Source organism: Phoxinus phoxinus, assembly GCF_949152265.1.
Source record: "Phoxinus phoxinus genome assembly, chromosome: 14".
Lineage (NCBI taxonomy): Eukaryota > Metazoa > Chordata > Actinopteri > Cypriniformes > Leuciscidae > Phoxinus > Phoxinus phoxinus.
Window position 1 is genome coordinate 30,667,743 of NC_136889.1, and position 14,892 is coordinate 30,682,634.

Consider the following 14,892-nt stretch of genomic DNA (forward strand, 5'->3'; position numbering starts at 1 on the left):
GTTCTTGCATTTATTAAAGTGTACACAACAAACATCTTCGTAAGATAGATCTTCAAAAACAGGGCAAGCAATTCTGGGACAGACCAAATCCTATTTGGAAGAGTTAAATGGCTCTGTCTTTGAACTGAATAATGCATTGACAGTGCAAATCAAAATATGCACTGAATTTTAGAGTAAAAAAGATCAAGGAAACCCACAAGTAAAGCCGCTCGTGCAAGTTCAGCAAATACACAACAATGTTAGCCTACAATGTGAGAACCTCAAAAGGTCAATATTGAACTTCACAATTTCCATGAAACTGTCTAATTTGGGCTTGCCGATTTAGGCAACCACTAAACTATTCAGATTTTCTTGGATGTTGATCCAAATGGGATCTGTGATTTTGACATGGGTAACTGCTAAACAATATTGGTATATAGTTGAAGACACTGTCATTTAAGTTTGCAGAAGTAAAATATTTTAACTTGTGTGATGGTACAACAATTTGGGAGGGATTGTGCGCCCAATTCAGCTGGCTTTATAATATTATGTAAATTGTAAACATCTCAAAAGTAAGACCACAAGATAACATAAAACTAGTAGAGGTAGGCTATATTTATTTCATTACCCACAAACTGATTAATCCAGGTGTGTCTGATTATTGTTGTTGGTCAGGCACACCTGGATTAATCAGTTTGTCTAATAATGGCAAACAGGAAACAAAGGAGCTGGCTAAAGTTCAGGAAGTAGTGCAGCTGTGCATAAAAGTACATGATTCGAGAAGAACCACTCATTGTTTTAGTCTTTTAGTCATTCAAACTCTTCTGACCAACGTTATTTTTATTGACTGTTAAGATTACATTTATTTTGAAACTCGGTTACAAATTGTCAAAATAATTCTAGAATTAATATAGGGCCTGAATAATAATAACTACAAAAAATATAATATTTATCTCTGTCCCACATTCTGCCTGCAACTGTGTTATTGCACAATTCCCGCTCATTAATTAAACATTTGATAATAAAACCTTAGGCCTTGTCCACACGAACACGGGTATTTTTATAACCGTGACTTTTTTTACGCGGTTCGCCCGTTCGTCCACACGGAAACGCAGTATCAGGTCACTGAAACCGAACATTTTTGAAAACCCCTGCCAGGGTGAGGATTTTCAGAAACACCGGTTGCAGTGTTGTCGTGTAGACACTAGGTGTTTCTCAATGTCAAGGATACTTCCTTGGCAGGACGCGTCCTTCCAAGTCATTTCCTTCAGAGGCTAGGCGAGGATCCTCTTTAGGATTCGAGAGAACACGTAAATGGAACATTCTAGCAAGTGCACGTCATTGCGTCCGTCAGTGAAACCCCGCGAACCCCACGCGAAGCGGAGGGGTCTTGAATAAACCTAAAAGGGTTGTATTCGCTGTAAAAACTGGCTCGCTATAACATTATCCCGCTTATTACATGGCTGCCTACCTAACAAAATACATCAATAATAATAAATAAATAATTTGAGACAAAATTTGATTTAAAAAGGAGTTTATTGATTTAAAAATGATTGTATTGCCTGAGTGAACAGAACTGCGTCCATAGCAACATTCTACCTGTTAAAACCGTTTATATACTGTCTATGGTTAAAACACATGCAATGGTAAAATATGTGAAATGCCGGTGACGGCAAACAAGCTAACAATTGTTAAAATGACAGGTTAGCCATGACGTAATTTGTAATATCAATACGGTAGTAATTTGTACTGGCATTTAAACGTTAAACTTTACTTATATGACGGTTATAACAAATGTATGGTAACGTAAATATACTTAGGCTACATTTAAAAGCATATTGCCCCGTTATTGCTCCGACTCCGCTCACGTCCAACATTTTGTATTTTTTTTTAAACAAGATGGCAAAGCTGCGCGCATAGGATTGTGGGCGATTTGAGAGCGCGAAGTGCGCGAAGTCTACACATATGCACACTTTCCTGTGTATGGGATATTTTCCGAACGAAGGACTCCGCCCTTGGTAGAAATTCTGAGGATCCTCGACATTGGAACAGTCCTTCGACGGATGTCGATGACGTAGCATCCTCGAAATTCCGGCTTCCGAGGATCCTTCCTTGACATTGAGAAACGGCTACTAACACCGGAGTTTTTGCCTTGCGACGTCAAAGTGCGCGCCGTTATCCGCTGTGTTTGACGTCAGATTGTGCGTCGCTGACGGCTTCTGATTGGCCAACGTGGCTTTACGGTTAGGGTTATATCGCCGACTGCTGGTGTGGAATGCTCTTGACGGCGCTTGATAGCGTGTTTTTGCGTTTTCATGTAGACAGAGATTTTTTCAAAAACGCAGGAGGAAAAACTCCGGTTATAAAAATACCCGTGTACGTGTGGACATGGCCTTAGAAGTGACACAATTTGGAGTCGGTCATCAGCTTGTCAGGAAGAAAGTAGAACATAGACATATCTATCTATTCTCATTTTTTAACACAATATTGTCAAACTGCTTTTTGCTTTAATTTATGGGAAATATGATGTAGTGTAGGCAAAATCTATAACACTGTTATCAGTATTTAAAATGTATTTACTTTGTAATTTGTTTTTAATTTTATGTTAGCAGCTAGAAAATAACAAGAAAAAAACAAATCATGGTTTTTATTTAGACACATTTTTGCAAATATTGGGAACCTTGTTAATAAACCAAAATAAAGCTCATGTATATTTTTAGAATGAGGTGAATAAACAACATTTTGTGAGTCTGTAAAAAAAAAAAAAACGATTCTCCTCAATTACTGCCATTTTTATTTATTTTATGAATAGAATCGTTCCATATTTTTGTTACCTGATTTAATATGTACCAGTACAGTACCTGCTCTGATCATCACCACCAACTTGTGGAGTAGCCACTTGCAAAGAACATGCTGGTCCAATAACTTCCTCTGACGTTTATCAAACCAGGACATGTAGTTTTTCCACCGCTCACGTCTTTAGCACTGTTACCTGTCTGTCAGCACCTGAATTTGAACGAATCATTTTGTAGCTGAATTAAATGTAGAGAAATTCAGAGAACCTGTCATTCGTAATCTCATACGCTAATTATTTTCCCTCCCCTGCTGCAGAGCGGGCTCTCATGGACTACATTTCCCATGATCCCGTGCTGCTTTGCTCTGTTAGCGCACGCGACATGTCAACAAACCCCAAAGTCACACACTGGAGTGAATCTGGGCTGTAACAGATATCACAGCATGATCGGTAAGCCCATATTTATTAACAGCTACCTATGCCTGTCCGTAGGCTATAATAACTATGCCTTTATTTCCATTTGAAACAGATTTCAGACCGGTGATGTTGTGTCATTTGACATTAGGCTACTTTCACATGACAGCTCACTGCGCTCTTAAAATAATCAACATAACACAACACAATTGTTTAATAAAGAAATGTGAGGCATATAAAATGTTGTTAAATGCATCTCAGTGTAAAGCATCGGGCTCTAGGTTAGCTATAGCGTTACTGCAAATTTTAATTCCGGGTGAGTTTTGGAAGTCTGCATTTATTTGCAGACACCTTGTTGAAATATTTATGAAATAGGCTACAAAACAATTCAAGAAACAGTAAAAATGATAAGGTAACATACAGAAATATCCAATATTAGTTTTTTTTTAATCAATAATGTGTAAATAGTTTACATTTATAGAATGTAAATACATAACAATTTCTCCAACAAAAATGTGACAGTTACCTGATATTTATATAAAGAACACAGTTCAGCCATTTGGTTAAAAATCCACCTTGTGTAGTTAACTGAGTATGTCAGTGTTATATTTTATTGTGTGCACCTGTTAAAATTGATGATACTAAAATTTGGATTTAGAGGACATAATTAAAATAAAAAAAGAGCTTTAGAACTTGAAACCCACACACAAAGAGAGTTACAGAGAGCTGTTATGACCTTTAACTTTCCTGTGTGAGATGAAGACATGAATGCTCATTAGAATGCATTTAATACTTGTTTGGAGGAAGTCATATTTGCAGAGTCTTCTCATATAGAAAATCATTTTTTGCTTATCTGAGATTCGTTTGTTTTTCATCTATAGGCCTATAGTTTTTTTTAAATAATTATTTAATTGTCTCGATAAGCATGCTTTATTTTTTTTTACGTAGCATAGGCTAATATTTTACCAGTTCTTTATAGAAATCAGAGCAATTTTTTGAACAGCCATTTTGAACACAAATGAAGATCTTTTTGATGAAATCTAAGAGCTTTCTGTCCCTCGATTTACAGCTACGCAACTGACATTTTGATGCTTTAAAAAAGTAATAAAGAGATTGTAAAACTAATCTATTTGAATTGACCGGTTTAGTCCAAATTTTCTGAAGAGACTCGATTGCTTTATATGATGAACAGATTGACTTTTATTCACAAATAAACTTTCATCAACTCACACATCAGTTGTGATATACGGAAGCTCAAGCATGCTTGATGTGTGAGGAAAAAAATGAGGTTCATTCTCGTGTTATGCAGCACGTTTGAGCTTCTGCAAGAGGTGTCACCTGTGGATCTTACATGTGAGTTCAAGCATATTCTACCCCTTCTGAGAAGGTATTCTCCGCTGCTGGAGATACAATAAGCTAGGAGAGATCCCAAATTCTCCTAGAGAATGCAGAAATGTTTATCTTCCTTGAGAAAAATGTAATATTCAATGCAAAAATTGCTAAATAATATGTTGAATTTGTTGACATTACCAGTCTGTTAAACTCATATGACAAGTATAAAAAATAAACCCAAAAATGATTGTGCTTTTTTCCCTTACTACTAATTTTTATTAGTGGTTTTATTAATTTTTATTGAATGGGAACCGAAACCGGCATCTTACAATGAATTACGATGAATTACATAAATGAGCTTCTGCAAGAACCAATGAGGATCATTCTTGTGTTACGCTGCACGTTGGAGCTTCTGCAAGAACCAATGAGGATCATTCTTGTGTTACGCTGCACGTTGGAGCTTCTGCAAGAACCAATGAGGATCATTCTTGTGTTACGCTGCACGTTTGAGCTTCTGCAAGAACCAATGAGGATCATTCTTGTGTTACGCTGCACGTTGGAGCTTCTGCAAGAACCAATGAGGATCATTCTTGTGTTACACTGCACGTTTGAGCTTCTGCAAGAACCAATGAGGATCATTCTTGTGTTACGCAGCACGTTTGAGCTTCTGCAAGAACCAATGAGGATCATTCTTATGTTACGCAGCACGTTGGAGCTTTTGCAAGAACCAATGAGGATCATTCTTGTGTTACGCTGCACGTTTGAGCTTCTGCAAGAACCAATGAGGATCATTCTTGTGTTACGCTGCACGTTTGAGCTTCTGCAAGAACCAATGAGGATCATTCTTGTGTTACGCAGCACGTTGGAGCTTTTGCAAGAACCAATGAGGATCATTCTTGTGTTACGCTGCACGTTTGAGCTTCTGCAAGAACCAATGAGGATCATTCTTGTGTTACGCTGCACGTTTGAGCTTCTGCAAGAACCAATGAGGATCATTCTTGTGTTACGCTGCACGTTGGAGCTTCTGCAAGAACCAATGAGGATCATTCTTGTGTTACGCTGCACGTTGGAGCTTCTGCAAGAACCAATGAGGTTCATTCTTGTGTTACGCTGCACGTTGGAGCTTCTGCAAGAACCAATGAGGATCATTCTTGTGTTACGCTGCACGTTGGACATTCTGCAAGAACCAATGAGGATCATTCTTGTGTTACGCTGCACGTTTGAGCTTCTGCAAGAACCAATGAGGATCATTCTTGTGTTACGCAGCACGTTGGAGCTTCTGCAAGAACCAATTAGGATCATTCTTGTGTTACGCTGCACGTTTGAGCTTCTGCAAGAACCAATGAGGATCATTCTTGTGTTACGCTGCACTTTGGAGCTTCTGCAAGAACCAATGAGGATCATTCTTGTGTTACGCTGCACGTTGGACATTCTGCAAGAACCAATGAGGATCATTCTTGTGTTACGCTGCACGTTTGAGCTTCTGCAAGAACCAATGAGGATCATTCTTGTGTTACGCTGCACGTTTGAGCTTCTGCAAGAACCAATGAGGATCATTCTTGTGTTACGCAGCACGTTTGAGCTTCTGCAAGAATCAATGAGGATCATTCTTGTGTTACGCAGCACGTTGGAGCTTCTGCAAGAACCAATGAGGATCATTCTTGTGTTACGCTGCACGTTTGAGCTTCTGCAAGAACCAATGAGGATCATTCTTGTGTTACGCTGCACGTTTGAGCTTCTGCAAGAACCAATGAGGATCATTCTTGTGTTACGCAGCACGTTGGAGCTTCTGCAAGAACCAATGAGGTTCATTCTTGTGTTACGCAGCACGTTGGAGCTTCTGCAAGAACCAATGAGGTTCATTCTTGTGTTACGCAGCACGTTGGACTTCTGCAAGAACCAATGAGGTTCATTCTTGTGTTACGCTGCACGTTTGAGCTTCTGCAAGAACCAGTGAGGTTCATTCTCGTGTTACGCTGCACGTTGGAGCTTCTGCAAGCTCATTTTCTGAGTTTCTGCAAGAATCAATGAGGTTCATTCTCGTGTTACGCAGCACGTTTGAGCTTCTGCAAGAACCAATGAGGTTCATTCTAGGGGTGCACCGAAATTTCGGTCGAAAATTGCATTATCGGTTTCGGGCCGAAATAAAAAAGCCAGCCGAAAATGTCAACCGCGCCTCTCCCATCCGCGCGCAAGCGCTTGGGTTTCACTCACGGTCGAGCTGTTATCACTCGTCACCCACCCCACCCCTCCGTGATCAAGCAGGTTTCACTCACGGTCGAGCTGTTTGCACGCGTCTGCAAAGATTGAGCATGTCAGCGGTATGGAAGTATTTTAAAGTCTCAGATGAGGACAACCAGCACCTCCGCTCCCACTACGCGCATGAGCTGAGAGGGCACCAAAAAATTGCGGAATGAAAAATCAATAATTATAATGCCGATATTATTTAAGTATAGAAATACAGACATCCCAAGTCTCCCGGAAGTTCCGGGAGTCTCCCGCATATTGATAGCGGCTCACTGATGCCCGCAAATTAGTTAAAATCTCCGGAATCTAGAGCGAGCGCACCCGCGAGACAGAGACTGTGCTCCAAACCGCGTAGCGCGTGCACGGCAGAGAGGGAGAGAGAGAGCAAGAGACCGCGCGCGTGTGCCTCATGAAGGGCATGTAATATAAAATATATATAATATGTAAAATATTTTAGGTTTTGTTATGTAACTGTTAGTGGTAATACAAGTTTGATGATTATTTTATTGGTTTGTGATTTTTCATTTCAGATCCATTAAAAATGAAGCAATATAAATAAATATATATTAAAGTTTTTAAAAGAAGCCATTTTCGGCTTCAGTTTCGGTTTTCGGCCAAGTGCATCCTAAATTTTCGGTATCGGTTTCATTTCGGTGCATCACTAGTTAATTCTCGTGTTACGCTGCACGTTGGAGCTTCTGCAAGAACCAATGAGGTTCATTCTTGTGTTATGCAGCACGTCTGATTTTCTCAAGAACCAATGAGGTTCATTCTCATGTTACACAGCACATTTGAGCTTCTCAAGAACCAATGAGGTTCATTCTCATGTTACACAGCACGTTTGAGCTTCTGTAAGAACCAATGAGGTTCATTCACGTGTTACGCAGCACGTTTGAGCTTCTGCAAGAGGTTTGTTCCCCCTCGTCAAGCAGGTTCGGTTGAGCTTCTATTTTTGTTCGCTGATCAATGTTAATATGCGAATAAAAGCCTATATTCAATCTGTTCATCATATAAAGCGATCAAGTCTCTTCAGACAATTTGGACTAAACTGCACAATTTATATGAATTAGTTTTACGATCTCTTTATGAACTTTTTGAAGCGTCAAAGCGGTAGTTGCGTAGCTGTCAGTGGAGGGAAAGAAAGCTCTTAGATTTCATCAAAAAGATCTTCATTTGTGTTCTGAAGATGAACGAAAGTCTTACAGGTTTGGAACGACATGAGGGGGAGTAAATTATGACAGAATTCTAATTTTTGGGCGAACTATCCCTTTAATATTAGCCCTGTATGTAAAACCAGGCCTATATAGAATTCGATTGTAAAACTTTCTCTCATGCATCTTTCAGCAGATGTTTTCTCAAAGCAAATTTTTTTTGTCCTTTTTAGGTGTCTCGCATAATTTTCCGACCCTTCATATTCCACTTCCCTGTGCCTGCCTAGATTATCTGTGAAAAATGATATCAATGTTGAATCTGAAATAAATCGTTAGAGCTTCTCAGCCTGAGTCTGCCTTTGGACTGCTGGGCTCTGAAGAAGACGTATTGATTGTGTCTTTTCGAGTGTCTCGGTACGGGGCTCGCTGATCCCCGCGAGACAGGGATTTGGTTTGAGTGAACTGACTGGCGCTTGTCTGGCAGAATGAGCATGAATCAAGCAGCACGCCTCCACCCCTCAGGCACAGCATCTCCTGCTATTGGAACAATATCTGTGCCAATAGTCATGTCACGTAAGCTTGTTTTTATATTGACTGAGCTGTGAGGAGAACTGACTCTCGTCCCGCCAGGGTAGAGCATGTTCAGCGGCACCAAAATCTATCTGTCTTGCATGAATGGGCCTGGATATGTTTTTTAATTAGAAAAGATTTAAAATGGCTTGAATTGGATGCAATGATCTTATAGTGAGCATAAAATATCGTGCATCTTTTTAATGCTCAAATTCTGCACTCCATACAAATGCTTCTATTCAGAATACCGAGCTGAACATCTGAATTATGACAGTCTGCAACATAGGCCTAATTAATTACTTTTGACATATTTGACATTTTAGCTTTTACTCAAGCAATTATTTTAGGGTTAGGTGTCTCTCAAGAGCACAATGGTTATAGATCATGTCATGATCATTTACTCAACTCTATCTGTGAAATGCAAAACGAAATGTTCCAATGTCTGAGCTGCTTTTGTCCATACAAGGAAAGTCGATGGTGGTTTGTACTGTCATAAATAAATAAAAAAGCTCCATAAAAGTATCATAAAAATAGTCCATACGAGTTTTACATAATGTTCTATAAATCTTCTGAAGAAATACAATAGCTTTGTACTGGAAACAGACCTAAATTGAAGTTGTTTTTCACACTGTTAATTTAGTGTCGTTAGTACTTCAACATCAGCTTACTTTATTTTAGTGAGTTGCCAAGGCAATATTTCTAATTTTAGTTCGTTTTTTTTTTAGTTTAAGTTTTTTGTTAACCATTTATATTTTGTTTGAGCTTTATTTCAATTATTGAAATTGATCCTTAATAGTTAAGTTAACTATTCAAAGTAAAAAAAATATATGTTGTGCTTCACAGAAGAAAATAAATGATGTGTGGAGAAAGGTGAAGGTGTTTGTCAACAAATTCAACATATTATGAAGCCTCTGATGGGGAAGAATTGTTGGATTTTGTTTAAATAAAAAGCCAGATTTTCTGAAACAGAATGATGATTTGGCATAATTTTCATTACCTATTTTATTTTTAAAATGTCAACCATCCTTATGCTAAAATAAAGTGTCTGTTTTATTCCTGAGCTGTCAGACAACTTCGTGTAAGAGGAATATGTGTATGTGCTGTCTCAGGATTCAGAAATGTAGTCGCTGTCTTCTGTCAGGTCCTCTTCTGATGTCTGAGAACAGAGCAGGTGTTACAAGAAGTTGAAGGAGCCACATTTTCTGTGCTCTTTCTTGAAAACCATCTATATTTGAGATATTTCCCCACTGTAGGTTCATCTCTTCTTTTTTTTAAAGCATGCTCTAGTTTCTAAATACAACACTTTACAAGTTTACATTTTGTCCTGTCCTGTCTTTCTACTGTCTTCATGAAGTTGCTTATGGAAGCTGAGAGACGCTATCTGGTCTGATTCGTCATAGCATCCTACAGTATGTTGCTGTATTGCTCTTAGTCTGCACTTTCATGCTTGAAATCTTTCATGTTTATTGGTCACTCTGACAAAAAAAAGAAAAAAAAAGAAGAAAGATTTTAACATTTTCTGAATAAATGTGAGTGGTGCTTAACCATTCAAACCTCACCGCTACAATATGCTAGACATCAGCTGTGCACTTGCTAAGGTGTTTGACTGCAGTCGGTTACTTGGGTGTTGTTTGGGGCGGTTGCGGACTCCAGAGAAAATGTAATTCAATTCTCTAGATTTAGATAGTATGATGATAGCACAGTAAATCATCAACTCAACTCTCCTTGACAAGCTGTAGACTTGAAGCATCATTCATGCCTTTAGCACAAGCACCAAAAGCAGCCCATGCTAATTCTCTAAGTTCCCTTTAATTGAAAAAAATATGCATTTTCATTCATTCGTATATTGCAACAACATTTAGTTCAAAAGTGCTATGTTTAAAAATGCTATTGACTGAAATTTCAAAGACGTTCATTTGTTATGCTTTCAAATGTTATGCTGTATACGTATCTACGTACCTTCCTGACAAAAAACAACAACTTTTAAGTGAATAGAGGTTGATGATATTTAATGCGTTGGTATATAGCTATATAGAAATTGGGTAAAATTCAACAATTTGAACATAGGCTTTAGAGTTTGGGGCACTTCCACAACCCCCTCTTATTTTCTCATTCAATGTGTCTTGTCTTTTAGTGTAGAATGAGTAAATCTGTTGTTAAGATGTCAAAAAAGTTTTAAAAGTTACATTTTAGGCTGCTCTGCCTCGGTGGTCTATCAGTGCTCGTCAATGTCAGAATGATCGAGATGGCCAATTAAATCATAGAAGGCGGGTCTTACTGTCACAACTCAAGAGTTTTACAATAGAAATGTTCAGCGACCACAGTAATAGACTATCTAGTGATGCAAACTACTCAACTTTTTATTAAATTTCTTTGAGAATTTTTGAATTGAGAATATGCAATCATGATTGATGTAATTCATAAATTAATGTGACGACGAAACAAGATGAACAGATAAAATCCAAAAATAGATGATAACAGTTATTGTTGGTGGATGGGACCAGCGTCAGTGTTGACAGTGTTGATTTTCAATGAGCCATTTCTTAACATTACTCTTAAATGAGTAATAGGATGGGGACTCTCTAATTAATGTTGGTACTGAGTTCATTGATGTGATGCTGTAAATGAAAAGACGGCCAGACTAAATGCAGTGGAATTGTGCAGTCCCTTCTAGCTGCACCTCTTGTAACTCTGTTTGCATTCGATTTAAAATTGATAAGGCCAAACAAAGGCGGTGGAGATGAACTGTGCATGATCTTATAAACTAAACAAACATTTCTGTATTTTATGAGGTTGTCCGAACTAAGCAATTTATACTTCTTTAGTATATGGCATTGATGGTAACGAATTGGCTTTTGGTCTAGAATTTTAAGTGCTTGTTTGTATAACGATTTCAGTGGTTTTAAGGCTGTAGAGTGTGCGTTGGACCAACTTATCAAACAGTAAGTGACGTGGGAGAGAACCAATGAGTGGAAATATACCTTTGTCACGAATTCAGAGAATGTGGACCCAAATGCAGAGATGGAAGGCAATGTGATGAGCTTGAATATTTATTAAACAAAAATCCATACAACAAAAGGTGTCCAAAAACAGCAGGCAAGGTTATCCAAAAAACAAAAGAACCACGGGAATAAGCAACACGGTGACAAAAACAGGTAGACTAATACACAGCACTCCGACAGAAAATATAATGACCTGACAACAGACAAGGGAAACACAGACACTAAATACACAGGGTAATGAGAAAACAAGGAGCAGGTGACACTAGGGCTGGGGAACAGGTGAAACGCATTAGACAATCACAAGGGCGGGAAAACTCAAAGACAGGAAGTAAAACAAGACAGAACACCAGACTACCAAAATAAAACAGGAAACAGAAACCAACAATCCTGACAACCTTAGCTGCCTCAGTTGATAGGAGGTTTCTGATATACCTGAAATTAGCCAAGCTGAACTTTACTTTATTACAGAACCTCTTTATGTGGGTTTTGAAGGCAAGATTTGAGTCTAAGTGTAGTCCTAAATACTTGTATTCTGAGACAACTTTTAGTCTGTGTCCTGAAATGGAAATGTCTTGTTCTGCGTCTATGCAGGAGCTTTTGGAAAGAAACATACAAACTGTTTTTGTAAACTACATTCAGTTGTAAACAACAGTGATTAAGCCAGGATGTAACCTTCACTAATACATCTGTTAGCTTGATTGCAATTTCTGCAGCAGTCTTACCATGAGTGAAAATAACTGTATTATCCGCATACATTACAATATCACAATTTTCACATACAAGGGGTAGATCATTAATATATATGCTAAAAAGGGTTGGACCAAGTATGGAGCCCTGCGGGACCCCAGTTGAAATACATAGAGGGTTAGATTTATAGTTACCAATTTTAACATGTTGAGAGCGGAGTGAGAGATAAGATTTGATAAGATTGACCAACTCTGAGGAGAAATTGAAATTCAGTAATTTATACAATAGGATGTTATGATTAACTGTGTCAAATGCTTTCTTTAAGTCAAGGAAATCCTGTTTAATCCTCTAATTATTTAATTCCTTTATCATTATTATGATTAATAATAATCTGCCGGTTGTTGACTGATGCCGAATCTCAAGTGAAAATTGTCATTTTGACCCCCTCTACAAAACAGTGGATTACTCAGTAAATGTACATCCATGACATAATCTTTTTAAAAATCTGTTTTTGTGCAATTAAATTATAATTTTATATTTCTTTTTAAAAGACTACAATTGAAAACTATACAGTGCTATGCATATAAGTGAACACACACATGCTAAAGTTGACTAAAAAGAGGAATAAAAAAATCATCTTTTGGAAATTGATCTTAATGTCTTGATTAAAATGTTTTCTTTATGAATGAATAATGGACCGTAAATAAATAAATATTCTTCCTTAAAATACAGGGTGCATAAGTCAGGACACCCCTATGTTAAATTCCCATAGCGGCAGGCAGATTTTTATTTTTAAAGGCCAGTTATTTCATGGATCCGGGATACTATGATCCTGATAAAGTTCCTTTGGCCTTTGGAATTAAAATCGCCGCACATCCTCACACACCCTTCACCATACCTAGAGATTGGCATGGGGCACTTTCCATAAGATCATCTCTCAATGCACATCAATTAGGCTAACTGAAATAAAGCCATGCCAATCTCTAGTTATGGTGAAGAGTATGTGATACGCACTGTATAGTATAATTCAACCTGGCAAAGTGGCTAGTAGGAGTGACTGGGTTACACGCCACCGCTGCAGTCCACACACATCGGGCGGGTGTCAATGTCAAGCCCTGCTTATAATAACAAATCAGGGTTTGTGCACTGATATGACCATTACTTTTTATGGCTTTTAGTGTTTTGAAAATTGTGATGGGATTTGGGGCTCAATTTGATCAAAAAAACTGAAACTTATTAATTTTGGATGACTAATACACACACACACACACACACACACACACACACACACACACACACACACACACACACACACACACACACACACACCCTGACTCTTCTTTGCGGTTTGCAGGGCTGTTATAGAGACCGATGTCTCAGGACAGATATTTCAGGGCAGTAGGGACATATAATGTGCAATATACCAAAAAATATGGCTTGCTGCATTTTTAAGATGGGATAATACTGTGTGCACTTCTCATAACAATCATATTTTGTTGTAAAAAAGGCATTTGAGGTTTGCAGCACCTTCCCCAAAAGCAGATCAGGGGAAAATCAACCCCACTATAGACCCTGAGCAGAGAAACAGGGAAAGTAAAGGTCGGATCGGGGTGGTCCATCAGATGTGGTTGGAAAAAACAGGGGGATTGTATATTGGGTTCAGCGCTAATGTTTTTCCTGTGCTGTCCTCTGGTGGAGACGGATAGAGACAGATTGACAGTGGATATCTGTCCAAAGTGGAAGTGATCAGGGGGTCAGGAGGGTCTGCTTATGAACTCAGTCAGAGAGAGAGAGAGAGAGAGAGAGAGAGAGAGAGAGAGAGAGAGAGAGAGAGAGAGAGAGAGAGAGAGAGATAGAGACAGAGCCGTGTTGGTCCTCTCTCGGGACGGCAGTGCAAAGGGACAGGATTATTTACTCGCTGTGTTTGGAGTCCAAGGAGAGAATAAATTGCTATTGATTTTTGCAGTTAAGTGTCTTTCCTGCCTCCAGACTGACTGTGGGCAAAGAATAATTTGCTTTAATATGTATCCACATTCGTCTTACCTCTTTTTCTGCATGTCCAAAGTGGATTTTTTTTTTTGACGCAGCATTTTTTCTCGCTGTCAGCACTCAGACCCGCTGTGTGTATGAAAGATGAAAAGTGATTTTAAAGAATCCTGAATGCAGAACATAGGGACGAACGCTGCAGGCGTCACATCATATACATTGCATTACACTCAGAGCCGTTGTGTAGATCTGTTGAGGCTGCTGCTCATAACCGAATTTGAATTTTAGATCTTGAAGTTGGCTTGTATTATGAATGCTATTTTCGGAAGTGAGGGCCACAGAACAGCAGTGGACTCGCATGCGTCTCTATTTGCATGCTTTTATCTTATGCAAACTTTCTACATCACTGGGGAGTTGAAAAAGTATATGTTGGAATATGTAGAAGACTTTCTTTAGATTAGCCTGTATTGTAGCGGTAATACAGTGAGACCAGTTACTGCATATAATGAATTGTCTATTCAAATATCGGATTATCAATGTACAATTTGCAATTAATGAACATTTTATGAGTGACATTGTTATGTGAATAAACAAATATAGGGCTCTACGGTCATTTATGCTCATGAGGCACAGTCAAAAATGTAGGGGCAGAGCTACAGTTTTTTTTCAGCTTTTATTCAGCAAGGAAGGATGCATTAAATTGATCACAATTGACAGTACAGACAATGAG

At 38.5% G+C, this 14,892-nt stretch overlaps 1 protein-coding gene across 1 annotated transcript in view; it reads left to right on the forward strand.

Annotated features, from left to right (window-relative positions):
- Window positions 1–3,130: 3,130 nt before the first annotated feature.
- prkn (parkin RBR E3 ubiquitin protein ligase) overlaps window positions 3,131–14,892 on the forward strand; it is a 175,050-nt gene continuing 163,288 nt past the window's right edge. Inside the window, exon 1 of the mRNA XM_079634640.1 lies at window positions 3,131–3,223. Within this exon, the coding sequence (XP_079490766.1) occupies window positions 3,217–3,223 (7 nt within the window). The 5' untranslated portion in view covers window positions 3,131–3,216. The remainder of the gene's footprint in view (window positions 3,224–14,892) is intronic.